General features: G+C 35.5%; 1 protein-coding gene across 1 annotated transcript in view; it reads right to left on the reverse strand.

The window, feature by feature from the left end:
- DIP-lambda (Dpr-interacting protein lambda) overlaps positions 1 to 17,733 on the reverse strand; it is a 32,888-nt gene that overhangs the window by 5,447 nt on the left and 9,708 nt on the right. Inside the window, exons 2-6 of the mRNA XM_018539691.1 lie at positions 12,429 to 12,544; positions 11,521 to 11,706; positions 6,973 to 7,159; positions 2,114 to 2,245; positions 87 to 206 (exon numbers count right to left, since the gene is read on the reverse strand). Coding sequence (XP_018395193.1) covers positions 87 to 206; positions 2,114 to 2,245; positions 6,973 to 7,159; positions 11,521 to 11,706; positions 12,429 to 12,544 — 741 coding nt within the window. The remainder of the gene's footprint in view (positions 1 to 86; positions 207 to 2,113; positions 2,246 to 6,972; positions 7,160 to 11,520; positions 11,707 to 12,428; positions 12,545 to 17,733) is intronic.

Here is a 17,733-nt window from a genome sequence, read left to right on the forward strand (position 1 = left end):
CCCAAATTGTATAGATAATTCACTCTTTACAGAAATAACAGATTATACGAAAAGTAGATCGTATGAAATATCTTGTCATCTCTCACCTGCATCTCTGTACCAAGTATTCATAGCTTGTGGTGACGCTTCGACGTAACATTGCAGCACGACGTCGCTATTAATCGGCGCAGCCACTAATTGATTTGTCACTTTAATAAGAGGTGAAACTGAAATAACCAATTATTAAATTATTACAATTAAGGTATATAATAATGTAATCTTTGATATCGATGGAGAATAGCACATTGCCTCGTTGTCTTTTTTAGTTGTTTGCTCCAAGAACAATCGTTTTGTTTTAAATAAAATGTGCATCGTTAATATTACACCCAAAGTAAAAATTAAAATAACAATAAGTAGACACGTGTCGTTTATTTTGCACGTTTTCAGTTTTAAATCTTTATATTTCGTTAACGCGATATTTCATGACCTTAGATCACAAAGATTATCTTAAATGATTACTTTAATTAAAAAAACAGTTATGATAGATGAAACAAATTTTATGCGCTATTTAGAGGACAGTAAAATGAGGTCAGTTAGAAAACAAAATAGATGAGTAAAAAAATAGAGTGAAAAATACATTTGGAATCCCAAAGGAGACCGCGTGCTGCTCATTCAAGAATTAACTGGTTCTGTCGCACGTTGTGCACGGGAGCCACGGTGGGTTAATATTACATTTCGTAAGCAGCGAATTAATGCGAAACCCTTTGCGCTCAAATATTTACACGACCCGCGACGACGTGGATAAATCGACAAGCCCGCCAGTTAATTTTGCAGTAGCGCGCGGCCGGAAGTTTCGCGCGCGAGAAAAACGCCCTGCGCGGGTGAACTTCGGGGGTTGATAAAGTTTTCATTTGCGAATGCCGTTAACCAAATTGCACGGTGATTTTTTAGACTCCCGATACGCGCGGCGTATAACGTTGCGAACAATGCGCGCATTTCCGGTAATTCTATTGTTTCTCCCAGAAGAATGTTATTGGCATACTTTTCGCAACAACGTTGTCTTCCAGTGATGAAACTTTGGATTGCTTAACATTAAAACAGATAATTTTATTTCTGCGTTATTATACGTGATATTTAAAGAAATAAAATTGTGTGTAACAGCGAAATAAAAATATAAAAATTTTTCAAATTATGATTGATGATGAATCTTCAAAAAAATTGAAAAAATATTCATTATAATATACCTACCTACTAATGATTGTGTTTTTTTTTTTTTTGCTTAATATTAACAAAGTTGTGCGATAGTTTTAGGGGAAAAGTTTTTGAATGTGGGAAAATTGAGGTAATATAGATATCGAAAAATGTTTTAAAGTTTAACTCAACCTCATTTCCTATTTAAAATCGCTATCGGTATATTCCTAACCACAGCGCCGTATAGAAGCCAGATGATAGTTTTACCGCCGATATTGAAGAAGCATTAATAATTGATATAATTTTCACTAGTAATTAAAGTGTATTGTAATAAAGTACATTTACAAAAGAGTTCGACATGATTGAAATAAAAACACCACACTATCTTTAAAATTTATATAGTTATAATTTGGAAGATGTATTATAGAAGTGTAATGTTTCGATACAATGCTGCTCCAAGCACATATTGTTTTAGCAGCATTATAATCATTATGTACCCCGTTTAATTAAACAATTAATTAACGCTCTCATCTTTATCCGTCCGTCTTGTCATACGTGAACTTATGAAAGACGGCGAGTAATTATGCAGTATAACACATAGGGAGGAGGTGAGATCCAAGGGAATCCTTCAATATAATAACTTTTAAAGTCAAAATCTAACTTTTCAGACAATCACGTTTCTTTGTAATTAATTATCATTCATTATTAATTAATCATGATGCTTTGTCCTCTATAAATAACATATTGTTTTTAATTTTGGAAAGTTGAAGCTTTCATGATACATTTCATTAATGTGCGTGATTGACGGCACCTATATCCGTTGCTCGACAATTGTGAGAACATGACCAGGATGATGTTCGGGCATTCTGCTCCGGTAATGTATTCAACACGACGACGACGAGGCAACGGCTAATTAACGTCCGCATCGCGGCGCGATACCTACAGTGAACACCGACGGAGTAACGCTTGCTGACCGTCGGTGGCACATTGTTGCTGGCTATGCAGAGATACGTGCCCATCTCTTGCCGAAGCACTCCCGTCAGTTCCAACGTCTCACCGACGAAGGTTTTCAGAGCTGCAACCGGGAAGATCAATATTTAGCACTTTTAACATCGGACATATCTTCTCTTGTGCGACGTAACATCCCCCGAGAGACAAAGACAACTTGTAATTTTTTTCAGTCTTCTTTCTTTCAAAATTCTTTCTTTGCAAAAATTTATGTTCTTTTATATCGCATTTTTGATGCAACATTAATAATTTTGCATGCGGTCACAGTTTATGTAGATGTAATTAACTTGAAATGAATAAATTCCGATAAACTTTACTGAGATTTCCGTTGAATGTGTATTTGATGCGCATGGTCGTCTACATAATATCACTAGCATAATTTTCATATGAAAATACATTTTCAACATGAAAGTTTCAGTAGAATTCATGTGAGAGTATTGTTTAGAATTTTATATCGCATACTCGGATCATCAGTGCTGTTGAGAGCGGAGAAAAAAATAAAAGTTAAATCGTAAAAAAATAAAAGTTAATATATGTACCATAATATCGTAGAAATTATTTATTTAGTATTTCAAGCATTATTTTGAACGACAGTCTTTAACAGCTATCCGTCTTATCAAAAGTACCTGCATCATTTATTCTTGTTTAATATTTGATGGGCAACTGATGTTTACAGTGTGTGAATGTGAAAACTAACTAAACGCACTCCAAATCAGCGCCCGATATAGAACTAAAAAATGTATTTGCACATTTGCATATAAATATTATATTAAACACCAAGATCTGTTTCGACCAAACATAGAATTTTTGTTATTATTTGTATTAATAAATAAGAAATATTACTATTCTACAAAATTTATTCTTATCGGTCTAATTCACCTAATATTAAAAAAAAAATTATATATTTTATGGAACGCTCTAATTGAATCAACTATTGTAAATTATTTTTAATTTACGCGCATCCCCAGCATTTTTTCGTTCTTATTATCAAATCAATATGTAAAGACTTCTCGAAAATCGCCGTTTAAATTTCTACGGGATGCAGTTAACAGGGGTTCATTGTTCCGTCGACCGTCAAATTTCGAGTGTCGTTACCAGGAATGCGTTGTAAAAGTTTACAACGTATATATCTAGTCCCGCAATCCCGTTTCATCGGCGATGCGAGAGAGTCACGTCGTCGCGAACGACGCATCCGCGAGGTGACGAGATCTCGATTGCCAACTTGGGTGACTCGTTCTCCTACGTCTTCCATCTTTCGCGATATACGAAGGAATCAGCAGGAAGAAGAAGGCGACTTTACGACCGTTCGTTCGTGCGCTATCATTCGTTATCTTTCTTCCTTCTTCTTGGACGGATCTTTTCCGCCGATCTTCTGCCGAAGTCCTTTCCGCGTTTAACGAGTGTCACCCTGGATGTTCTCCAGGTGTCTATTTTTACGACGCTTCGGAGATCAGGCTGACACGGGTGAGCAAAGGAAAGCACGATGGTTGAAGGGGAACGATGGCAGTAGGAAGACGAAAACGGCACGAAGTGGCGATTACGATCGGAGAATTTCTTCTTTTATGTCCTGTTCCTTCTCTCTACCCGCCTCGCAGATTCTCGAGCTCTCTTATTTTTTTTTTTTTTTTTTTTCCCACGCGAAAACTCTTCGACTAATCTCTCCAGCGAGAATGACGCTAAGAGGACAGGTCGTCGGGGATTCGGAGATCCTTCCAGCGGGATCGCAGCTTGTACACGAAATGTACTGCGCGTATAGCGGATCTGGGATTACGTAGGGTGACGTGGCCGGATTGCTTGTAAGAGCGGTCAATAAGTGTACTTTAACTCGCGAAGGACGACAAGCGGATCCTTGTCCTCAAGCTCGTCGCGCGGGGGTCGTTAACCCTTGTTAAACTTTAATCCTTCGGGTATAGGATTAATCGCGAGAAGACGAGTTCACTTGAAGTTTATGGAACCTAGAACGATTCTTCTACAATTTCTCTTAAAATCCGCACAGGAGGCACCAAATAGATCTTTGTTACACGCTACTTTATCGTCAATGTGAGATTCCCTCGGCGTTTCCTTCCGATAGAAACGAGAAGACACGCATCGCGCGCGACTATAACGAAACGGAGGGTGGTACGAGCGGCGCGTCGTAGAACGCAATACGTATTTATCGATTTATTTATTTTATGATTAAACTCGAAGCAGCGCGACGTAATAATTTATGGTTTTAGACGTATCCTCCCTCTTCTCTTCGCGTATGCATTGTGGGGGAGTGTGCTTATGTATTTGCCGCGGGGTGTAAATTACCGTTCGCGCTGTAATTAATTACCGACGGGCCCGAGTAAGCGCGAGAGACGATCGATTATTCCGCGCTGATGCGCCACGACACTTTATCGCTCCGACACTTTTCCGGCCGCGTCGGCACGGCCGTCTTAATTAGAGAATCGACATAATCGTGGCACTTTTTTCCCCGGGAGCTTTATGCGTATCGCTGACTCTCCTTGAATTTAATCCCGCCTAACAGCGCGAAAAGAATGGATGTTATTATATCAAATGATACTCATAAAAAAACCATTGCGTCACTTCATCACTTCCTGCAGCTGAAAACTTTTTATCCTTACGCAAAGGATCTCTTTGTCATTTATAACGGTAATAAAATCAAATGTCATTTTTGTATTTTATATATTATATATTGATCTGGATATTCAATAATTAAGATAAATATACTCATACAATAAAATGACATTGTTCTCGACGAACTTCTCTTTGTGAAATCAGATTTTGATTTCTCCATTCAAATACTGTTTCTCATAATGGAATTTATGTATTTTCTATTGTACAGTTTCTACGATATCTGCAGTGCTCAATAAATTATTCTGCATTCAACAATGGCAATGAATCAAAGACGCAATTCAATAATAAGGCTAAGATGACCGAGAACGAGAAACCATGTCGGCATGCACGAGCGTGTCGTTACCTATGACCCTGTTTCTGCAATATGTCCTGCTTCGCAGTTAGAATTCGCCGTTCAACATGCATCCTATACCAAGTCGGACGTTAACTTTGAACGTGTGAATCCTAAACTAATGTCAAACCTTCGACTTTAAAGTAACTCCAACTCTCTCACCAACTCTACTTTAAAATAACAAATAAGCAGAATTATTTTCGAGACTCTAAACAGATGTATATATCTTTGCAGAAATTTATATATTTTATAACAAAACACTGGATTAAGTGCATGTGATTAATTGTCAAATTTCTAATAGTTTATACAATCTATCTAAAAGTACACTAACTTTATATTATGTTCATACTTTCATATTTTTTAAATATTTCTCAGCAGTTTTATCTTTCTAAATAAACCGAGAAAAATACATTTTTACTACTCTCGATTAGTATCGAACGCTCAAACAACGAGAATTTTATAAAATCATTATTTTAATACAAGTTAAATAATTTTTAGCAGTAAACGATACTGATTTGTGCGTAGACTAATACATAATCAAAATTTATTCCTATTTTGTACACAGTATTATTAAACAATTATTAATTAAAGTTGTGATTAATGAGACATTGTATTAAATTCAATTATAAAGAGGAAGATCCGATCGCGAGTTTAATACTTTGTTTCTATTTACATTTCGGAAACGTCGCATGCGAGCGAATGCCTGTATGCTATTGTTATCATTATTGTTCCGCGCTGAAACCAATTAGTATCATTAAATTCGAGAATATGAAGTTATTAATGATTTAAATGAATGAGTAAAAGGAACATAATTGGCTACACAATATTCGGGTTAAAATGAAATACAATATAAGCATCAAGGAATTTCTCAGAATGTACAATCCGTTTCTATTTAACAATACAATGCAAGGTAAATTTGAATATAAATTAAATTCAATCGTCTTTATATAATACGACATATCATTACGTGAAATCTTGCAAAATTCGCAAAACTATTTGTGCAAATATTAATTAAGAAAATTTTCGATTTGTGAATTCTACATGTATTATGATATTATAAGGTTAGAAGGAAGAGAGTACACAAGCTTTGTTTTTAGAATATATCCTGTGATATAAATAAATCCGGTTTACATTTTGCCCACTTCGCGTATCTCAGACGGTCGTAATTTGCACTGTTTGACTTTGTTGAATCTGTTATTATTCCGTCGAAATATATATAGTCATCTTGCCAAATGCGTTCGTGAAACATGCGGTTTCAAAGGAATCTCAGATAACTCGATTTTACGAGAATGCCGAGTTCTGTGAATGTAATGCGATTCAAAGCTTATTCTAAAATATCAACGGTAAGTGAATATAAGTTCATCAGAGCATGGGCTGCACAGCGGTTTGCATGTTATATTTTGAGCTCGGTGTACCCGAATCTACTAATGTACGTATCCACTAATGTATGTCTATTGAATGCTTCTCATAGTGATGAACGTTAATTATTAGTATCGAGCGGCTGGGGCCTTGAATGCATTTCAAATCTAGGTCTGATTTATCGCATCCCGCATTATTATTATCATTATTATTATTACAGAAATATTAATATAATAAAAGAAGATGAGACATCTCTCTCAAATTTTTAATTATAATAGAAAATCCGCGTTTCATTATTCGTCCTTTTGTGAAAATTAAATTCTTCATTTATTTTTAATATCATCTCTAATTAAAAAAAGTCCCGATTCTAAAGTTTAAAAAATTTTTCAACTCAATTTTCGAGACCAATGCTGCGTCGCTTAAGATAATGTCGTAGATAAGAAATCACTTATAAAAGCTCCTTCGAAGTACTGAAGTACACTTACATTGTTTCTGCCCATCTTCTCTGAGGATAATGTTACGACCGTCCTCTCGTTTCCAAGTGACGATAGGCTTCGGCGAACCGGTGGCGACGCATCGCAATCTTATATTGCCTCCTTCGTGAGTGACCATACCATCTGCAGACTCGTCATCCATTATATCGGGCGGTATCACTACTTCCATATACCCCATCTAAAACAAGACATCAAAAGATTCGTATGTATTATATGAGAAACTTCAAACTTCAGATTTAATCATTTAACGCAGCGATAGTATTTATGTCATAATACATATATATAGTTTGTTTAGAAATAAAAATTCACGTAATAAACCATTTGATGAATGGATTACTTAACGAGAATCGAATTGTATCATCAGTCTCTAATAGAATTTTATAATATACATATAGGTATATATATATATATATATATGTGTTGTATAAAATGAAAATTAATCAACATCATTGCTCTTTTAATTTTCTTTAATTTATATCACATCGGAATTATTTGAACTATTGTTTAAAATCACTCTCCAAACTGTATATAAGTATTACAAGTTGTCGAATATTACAAAAGGGTTTCTGTTATCGCGTTCCTTGTGCAACAGCAATCTGAATCATTTTATTATTAAAACTGTTTCTAGCAAAAGATAAGAACGGATTAATTGCATTTTGATGTACTACGAACGCGAAGATCAAAGAGTTAGAAAGAATTCCTTCTTGCGGAGTAAACAGCTCGTAGAGAGGTCATACTAAAGCCGTTTGCGCAAAGACAAGACTCGAACTACTCACCGGGAAAAAAGTACATTGTTTTACGGTCCCAAGCACGTACACGATGAGGGTACTCTCGCACAGGTATAACGTGCAAGAGTATAGAATTTACTGGACGTGAAATAGTACACGTAGCCTATCCAATTCGATGAAACGAACATGCAACAAAATTTATGGTTTTAGGCGGAATAAAATAAACGCCGGTTTGAATTTGCTCCTTTTATCACACGAATTTGTTTTTTTTTTTTATTTAGTAAACGTGCTCCGTTCATTATTACATAAAATTTGCCGAAATGAGATCTGCATCTACCATAATATTTTAATACCGCAATGAAACATCATTTAAAAATTTTATAGTTAATATTGCTATAACAATAATATCATATAGTCCGAAACGTGCAAACGTACAATTTTCACATATTTTATTCCATGTAAATACATAAATAAATAAAAATAAAATTCCCTGATAATTGACGAAATCTGAGCTTCAGTTGCGTTTAATTAGAGAACAAAAATTTATTGTTGCACCATGTATTTGTAGCGGTAAAATAATAGCGTGAAAACAACAATATAAAATTTCTGTTGCTTTACATCTTTCAATAATCCTTTTATACAAAAGTACTTAAAAAGAATCTAATTAAAAGCGCTTCTTAATTATAAAAGTATTAAAAAATAATATAATATTAAAAAAACATAATTTATCAAATATCATTAATTGAAAAATAGTTCATCATATATTAAGAAATTTATAAACTTTTTAAATTTATAATGTGTTCTAATAAACTAATCTGAATTCAGGACGGTCAAATTTATTTAATATAGTGTTAAAAGCACAGTAAACATCTTAAGTTTTTAAGTCAAGATGTTTAAAACAAAATGTTGTAATTTTGTAAAATTCAAAACGCATGTAATTGATAAGAATCAACAACAATTGATGTATGTAGCAATAAGCTAATAAGAACACAGAACTGAATAATATTTATTATATCTCGCACACGTATGACGTAGCATTAAGCATTAACTTCATCATCGTCAAGTCGGAAATATCGTGTCGTCGCCTTGCGCGAGACGTCAGTCGACATAAACCGCACTAAAGTGTCTCGTGGCTGTGTAAAAAAGACATCGTTTTACGTCCCTGAGCACGTACCGGCGGTCGCTGGTGTGTTATGGGTTAACGTGAATGTAGGTCAAATTTACTGGTCGTGGTGCGGTGCACATGTCCCACAGAATTCAATGCGACCGGCAGAGCGGGAAACCTTCCGATGCAATATACGGCCCTGTGGCGAGATAAAGGGCCCAGAGTGCTCGTTGTAGTGCAAGCAAGACAAATGATAAGTTTGAGTGAGATAACACGTGCGCGTGTGTGGTGTGTATGAAGAAAGAAAACAAGATAAGAAGATAAAAAATAAATGGAAAAAAAATACAGGATCAGGATTTAAGAATTATCAGAGATCATATATAAAAATGTATTCAATCGCTTGTACAATTTACGTTCGATATGTTAATTTTACAGTGTCAAATTTAAATGGCCAAACTTCGGGAGCGTGTAGGGAATCGATAAACTAACAAAGAAGTCCTTTAGACACTTCTAAAGTTAGGCCATTTAAATTCGGAATATCCTGTGTATCTAGTGTCTTTTATAAATTAGCTGATTTAGCTAATATTTTCAAAAATTTTAAAAAGTTGTATTAATAAATCAAAATATTTATACAACTCCGACACTTTCCTCTCTATTTTCACATTGTAATCGATAAAGACTTTTTTAAAGGATCTTTTTTCCAACTTACGAGCGCCGATTTACGAAAGAACTGCCTGTAGTAACTGCCTGGTAATGGTTTGGTGAATGCGCGTCCCAAGTGGATAAGATAGCGATGTAAATGCGATAAATAATTTCACGTCGATCGACTTGGTCCGAGATTTAAGGTACGATGGGGTATTTTGAACGATCGATCCCAGAACCATCGACGGGAAAACAGTCGCCCGAGGATATACAATATATACACATCTGTTGCACTTCAAACAACGACAATAATTTTCCCTGCACCTTTTTGTGAATGCGCGGCTTACACTTTACCGAAAATCTACATAATTAAAACCACGCGACGTCACTTCGTGAGGATTTCGTTTCTTTTACTATTTCACTGGACCATCACAATTTTCCTTTTACATGAACATTGTGTGTTTATCATTGAACTCTCTCTTTCTCTTCTTTTCTCCTTTTTATATATTAATAAAGTTATATTAACAATATTAAGATAAATTGTCTTGACATAATATATGTAAGAATGTTTTCATTAGTTTAAACTTTTTCTCCATTTCTTCACATATAAAATGTAGTTATAGAATATTTATATAAGTTAAATTTTTATATTTAATAACATATTTGTAATAACTAACTTTTCGTATATATAGAAAGAAATATTTATTGATTATTATATCTAGAACACATATAAAGATACAAATCAGGATTCAAACATAAAGCGGAGTCTTTACGAATCTGGAGATAAGCCTCCATTTTAATTTTGACAACTTAAGATTTTCTACTTTAAATAACGTAAAAGCTTCTGATTCTCGACTTTGAATTGCAGCTGCAACGATAGGCTGATATTACAACCGATATTGCATCGCTAAATAATGGTCAGAGAGGGTTGAAGAAAAAGCGCGCGTTAAAAAGTTATGGTCGGGCTTGTGTATGGAATTTTAAAAATTCCACCGGACGGATCCGACGAAATTGCGCGAAACCTCGATCTTTTTAATCGAATTACGTCGCGCTACGCGACGTGGTGCTTTGTCGATGGAAATCGATAGAGCCGCGTGCGTAACGACCGTCGTGCGCGCGATTCTAGCGTGGAAACGCCGTCGAAAAATAAAGCGTCGTGCGGAAGGTAAATGAAAATTAATTTAACAGAGATACGTTGTTATTGCGAATGTGCGTCACAACGCGCGTTTTAACGTACCGGATTAATACTGTGAAGCGGCATTTGCGGTATTTCAAAAAATGCGGGTACCCGTGTCATAAAAAAAAAAGTAGTAAATAATAATGGAAAGATGTGTACTCAAAAACGCGGCGGGGATATGCAAAAGCATTGTTAGAAAAGAATTATATTAGACAATATTCAACATTAAAGACCGTTAACCCTTAATGGTCTAACGTGGGTCGTTCAAGTCCCGGGCGAAATTTGAACCTTTTATTCCCTCTTTTTAATGTTGAATTTGCCGAAAAAACGTTAGACTAGTAAGGGTTAATGTTGAATTTGTATCTAATTTTTTGCAATATTGAGGTTAAAAAATTAAGCATTTTTTTTCAAAATGGCCGCATGTACTATTTTTTTCCTAAAAGGTACACTCTTCACCTTTAATTTCCACTTTGATTTATGTCGATAGCTTCATTTGGATTGAAGTTATGATTTTTTAAGTGATCGAGTGATTTTACACGCGGTACCACCATTTTTAATACAAAATTATATACAAAAATAATTATTTTCGACATACAAATTTTTTTTTCTTGAAATTGAAGAATTAATGAAGGTCCATGAATTTTTGCAGATTTTTTAAAGCCCTTTAACATGTCTAAAAAACGCCGAGACACGAATGGCCCACGTTAGACCATTAAAGGTGCCGAAAAAACGTTAGACTAGTAAGGGTTAATGTAAGAACATAACTAATACGAATACGAAGCCTATTAATTATATTAGACTTTTAATTACATCACAATACGTTGTTTTACAACGTGTGCTTCTTTCAATATTTGAACATATATAAACGTATAGGATTGTTGTTCTACCTGGCTGCGCATGGGGTCGGTATTGACTTGACACATGTAGGTACCAGAGTCGTTCTTCTGGACATTCGACACGTGCAGCTTCCACGTGTTGTGTCCGTTGTGCGTGACGGATAGTCGGCTGTTGTGCGCCACCATGTGCGTGTGGATCGCCAGAATCGCACGAGAATCCGATTTTATCCAGGCTACCTGTAGTACCGGAAGAAAATTGTACTTTTTGCAATAAAGGTAGAATGGAAATTTTATAATCAACTGAGTACTTTTCTTTTCTAATACAAAAATATAGATAGACAGCCGCTAGAAAACGAACATAATTAGAGAAAATATAATAAAATTCAATATATTATTATTTATAATCACCAAAGTATAAAATTAATTAATTTAAACGTCAATAAAATCTATGCAATGTAGGATAATTGAAAAAAGAGATAAAAATTTTATTAAACTAAAAATATATATCAATAATATATAATTTTATTAAATTAAATGTATAAATTTGTCTAAAATTAATTCGCGACGTAACAGACACTCGCACCGTCATTTACAGTAGTTATAAACAGATATAGTCAGACTAACGATAACAACGAATTCACAAGGAAAACTGAACGCGAGAATGTGCAAGTTTAAAATATCTTATTGACAAATATATGTATTTTTTACTTTAATGAAAAATATAAGCTTTCATCGAACATCTATGCACTATTTATTTATTACAGTTCAAGAAGAGGGAGAGAGAAATTTTTAAAAAACACTGCTATTGTACTTTTCTTGATAATTCTTGAGATGTACGTTTTATAATTAATTATACGCTTTTTTTTTTTAATATTTAGTGTGCTATGAGGAGCAGTTCCATTTTAATATTTTTTACGATAATACATGAAGAAGAATTGTTTAGGAAAAAAACGTCGTACCTTGTACGACTGCAGATGATTAACGACGCAGGTAAAGAAGATGTCACGACCTTGAATTACCGTGTGATTTTCCAAAGGAGCTAAGAACTCGGGCAAAACTTCGGGGGTGATTTGGCCTGAAACAATACAACAATACGACGTTTAATTATTTCATGTTAATTCCTTTATGTCCCTTCCTCCCTCTCGATTGCTCGAATTAATAATGGAAGACAAAACCACACGCACATACCACACATCGGGGAAATATAATAAATATTGTATAATAAAAATTATTTTCTATAGATAATACAATAAAAGCTTTCGAGTGTTTGATACAAAAAGAAATTAAAGAACAAGTATTATAAAATATTTCGACGACAATGTTACACGTACAGACAATAGGAAAATATAAAAAAAAAATACTAAATTTATCATCTCTCAATCGCGAATTTCATTATTTCAACATTTCGTCATCGATAAACGAGAAGCAAAACAACGCATTTTTGCAACGTGTTATGTGTCGCGCTCAGCCCTTTCCAATCTCACCGGATATCACGAAGAGGTGATCGTGTCGCGCGCGTCGCGCTTGGAAAAATACGATGCGCTGCGAACGTTCGAAAAAAGGGAACGAAAGAATGAATGCGCTTGGCAGCGTCGACGAGTAGTGTCTCGCGGAATGCACAGCCGCGATTCACCACCGTAGAAGTGCATGCATGAGCGAACAGCATGCTGTCGATTAGATATTCAAGACGGAGGTCGAGGATGGGTAGCATCCCCCTCGGGCTTTCACCTTCGCGCCCTCCAGTCGGCCTGGAAGAGTAGAAAGCCACCCATATTCTCGTATCGAATTCTTGTATGCGTTCATGCAAGAAGGACGATAAATGGAAAAATTCTTGGATCTCGCAGTCGTAATCCGGACACCCGGCATCATTGGCACCCCTAGTTTTCATGGGTCGGTTTTACGATTACCATGGATTGGCCGATCTGCCCTAGCAGCTCTCGCGCACTTTGCCCCCCTCCCTCAATCTTTTCTCTACGCTTTCGTTCCGCTCTCTTTCCCGCTCGACCCTTGCCAACCTTTTTATTAACTACTTAAATTTAATTTTCGCTTCATTGGAAAAAAAGCTGCGAAACTCCTCTGGAAAATGTTGTAGATTTATCAGAAGTAATAGTCTCTGATGAAGAAATAATAGCCACTGCGCATAGATAAAATATATATTTTTTAATTCAAACAATCGTTATACTTGTAATGCCAGTACAACTATTATTATACTGGCATTCTTTATTTATATAATTTTGTTCCTAAGATGTCTGTTCTTGCTCCTCTTTGTGATGTTTTAATTAAATTGTTCCTCTTCTTTCTTATGACGTATAATATTCAGATATTTTAATACCAAAATACGAAATAATAGAAAATTTCATTAAGAAAAAGTTGATTTTCTGAAAGGTTCAAAGCATTTGTAGTGCAACTGCATTCATACTCAATTTTCCTTTAGCCTTTTATTCTTCCTTTTCCTCTAATGAAAGGACTCTAATTTTATGTTTAATTTTTCATAAAAGTAAGTTCTTATAAGCGGCAAAACGTATGCGTAGGGTTCGTTCGCGCACGTATGAGTACATGAGAGAGGGGAGGGAGAGAGAAAGATAGAGAAAGTGAACGAGAGAGCGCGAAAGAAACAGAAAAAACATAACGCGAGTATAGTCTGCCGCGTTTTTATTGCGCTGGAATTTCATTCCGGGTCTAATTGTAATCAGCGAGGTGTAATTCTAGCAATTTGTCGTAGGGATATCTAATTAATTAGGTCCTTTCGCGACCGGACAGAACGAGCGCTACACAAACGCATATGCGCGCGGTCTGCCATCTCCTCGTTAATTACACCGCGCGCAGGATGGAATTTTTCATCGGAATTATCACGCACCATCCGCCCAGGAAATTAAGATCGCCGCGATGTTCACGGCTGCACTACGCCGGAACCAACTTCGTTTTCCTTCTCTCGTTTTAGACATCGTTCTGTTTACGCTAACGTGAGGTGAAATCGTGCCACCAGGCATCTTCGTGCAAAAATACGCAGTCTCAGCTTGATATTGCACTGGCAGACGTAAAGTTCTTCTACCAAGTACTACATTCATTAGTCTAGTCGATTTTTTGTCTACCATATATCAAAATATAACAATAATTAATGGCTCACCGAAAGAACGATTTTGCTGAAGTATCTACGATAAAAATTTGGATACTTTAAATACGGATTAAAAAATAATTTTATTAGAATGTGTGTGTGTGTTTAAGTATTGATAAAATTGCTGAAAAAATGTTTCAAAAATCGAACAATTTATTTGAATGTCCTACACATAATTATTTTTATAGTCCAAACAAAATTATATTCATATCTAACGAAATTTTTAGATACTTCAGAAAAAGTTTATTCCATGCTAATATTTATTACACGTTTTGCTCCTCACGCTTTAATCCCTACTCCAAAAATTTCGTACTCGACTAAGAATTCGCCATCTTATAAGAACTTTTCTCCATGTTATAGGCACATGTTACAGTACACAGACAATTAAGATACACACAAAACACACATAGGCTCGGTTTTTCATTTGCTGGTTAACTTAAACTTAACTTGATGTTTTATCCAATTATTTATGGGCTTTACCTATAATGAGAAAAGTCTGGGTGAAACATGAGGTTAAGTTTAGCTACAAGTTTAACCAGCAAATGAAAAACCGAGGTATAAATACACTATCAACAATTAATCAAATCATATTAAATTATTATTAAAATGACATTTAATTAAGGACGCCTTGACAATGTTAATCAGTAGTCCCTGTGTAATATAATAATAAAATAATGCATAGGAATAAATTAATACGTAAATTATATAAATCATAGAGCTGTTTCAATTATTTTTGTCGTGTATATAGGAAAGAAATGAAAAATATAAATGGAGTTTGTAAGTCCGCCTTTTGACATCGATTCTTCTACGGTAAGAGCTAATAAGATCGTCAGATGTTCTTGCTGCGCAATAAGCACTCACGAGCGTTAATAAAATAGTTATGCAGCGTCTGAAGGCGACCCTTCACGAGCGGTATTAAAGGCGATTATAAAAGTCACAGGGCGTCGTCCTCGCTCTAATTCAAGAGACGGAACGGGATCCTCGAGAGCCGTCGGACGGCTCCGTGGCGATAGACTTGGGATGAGCAGTATCCGGTGATACCTCGCTTTATCCCGGAGAAACGACGGTAAGCCACCCATACAATGGCGTCCGCGAAGCCGTCCGCCGATTCAAAGAGTTTGGATTTCGCTGGCCTTTCTCCTCTGCGGCCTGAGAGAAATCCCATATCGTTGAAATCGCGAATCTAAAATGTGCTCTCTGGCCGAACGGTCTCTCGTTCGTGCGAGATAACGAAATGTTCCCGGGACAAAATGATCGTCAGCACTGGAAAGCCGCCCGATATGAAAATCTTCCTATCGCTGTGTCACACACATATCTTTAAGCGCTTCTTCTCTTCGTAATCGTCCGAAATGCATAGATTTGTTCAACGCATTTTGAAGTCTCAAAATGCGTTAGAAAACGCGACCACGATTTCATACAAAAAAGGTGTAGCCTTTGACTGTGTCAAAAACTGGCTTGCTACTTAAAGGATATTTGCACACGGGAAATATCCTATAACAGTTCTATAAAAGTTCTAGACTGTTTAATAAAAAGAAGCTTGTTGTTAATTGAAGACTAAAGATACATAAAAAAACCTGTTTATAACCTTTAGTAGTTTCGTGAGAAGATGACACATAAAAATTGCAAAGAAGTAATTTTATTAAAAGGTATAAACAATTTAAAAAAAACGTCAAATTTTTGATGCAGAGATCTTATGATCATCATTTACGCAACAATAAATGATGATTTATAAAACGCTTCACTATTTGCTATCATAAATTAAGAGAAAAATATATTAATTAATTTTAATAAATGTTTGTTTAAATAGTACTGTTATAAATAAATTAAATATTTACCAAATTAAACATGTGGTTCCTTTGATATAAGAATAATTTAATTGTCATTTTTTTTTATTCAGTAAATATTTATTTATTGCAAGTAAATGTTAAGTATCAAACAATTTCTTGATATTTAGTAAACTTTTTGTTTTAAATGTACGCACGCACGCACGCACACATACACCCACGACGATTTTACTTCACGAGTATCGACAAACGAGGAGATTAGAAAGTAGTACGACTTTACGCAAAAACGATGAGATGCTTACGAAAATGTCAAACCGGTATAATTATAAGACATTTACGCAACAGTAGACGATGGTTCATGAAATAACTTCGCTGTTTGCTAAGAAAATGAGTTATCAAGAGGGACGAGAGCGGGGAAAGCACTTTTGGAGATTCCATTTCATGTGATATTCTGCAAACGAGGGTGGTTGGAAGCAGCAAGAAATGCGACACGCTCAAATGCGTATGCTAATAGGCCAAACGTGCTCCAGGCAAAAGCGACTATTAGCGTGGGTAGCGACAATGAGCCGATGTCATCAAAGAAACATTTGCACCCGCCACAGTGAAATTATTTCGATACGCAGCAAGCAGGCACGGAATCGATTATAAAGCCGAGAGGATTGACGAACAAACGGTTGTTTCTCGAAAAATTGACACTTTTTAGGTTTTGTAATATTAAGTTTCCTTCAGTTTCAAATCGAACGTGGGGACCTTCCTTTTGCAACAATTTAACTGTAAGTTGACCGAAACGTTTCAACGTTTAACTTCTAGGTTTTGATTATGCTCTGCACATTTTATACCACGAGCGCTGCCTATTTAAGTTTTTCATTCCTTCTCTTTTTCTTTTGATCGTTATGTTTTATCCTCTTGAGATGAAATTATCATTCTTTTTCTACTGGTAAACACAGCAGCAGCTTGTTGGCGGCTATTATCTTTTTCGTACTTTTTAACAATTAAGCACGACTTTACGGAATCAAATATTGTGCGTACGTAATAAAATTATTATTAACATCGTGACATTTAAATTTCTCATGAAATCGTGTCTACTCGAGAGATCGATAGAGAAATTAAGTTTTCTGCTGTACACACTTCAATTATCGATGCCGCAATACTGGAACACCCTTTATTCTTCTTAATTCGATCTCGAGTATCTATGGCTAAAACTCGTGACTCCTGGTGAATCCGGAACGCCCCGTGTATAATGTAATTGAACAAAAGTTCTGTTTTAATTAAAAAGAGAAGGAGTAGCTGGATAACCGGACCGAAAGGACAATCGAGAACAGGCGGAAGTAACTGTTCCGGACGGGGGGGGGGGGGGGGGGGGAG

The sequence above is a fragment of the Cyphomyrmex costatus genome, unplaced genomic scaffold (assembly GCF_001594065.2).
Source record: "Cyphomyrmex costatus isolate MS0001 unplaced genomic scaffold, Ccosl1.0 scaffold219, whole genome shotgun sequence".
Taxonomy (NCBI): Eukaryota; Metazoa; Arthropoda; class Insecta; order Hymenoptera; family Formicidae; genus Cyphomyrmex; species Cyphomyrmex costatus.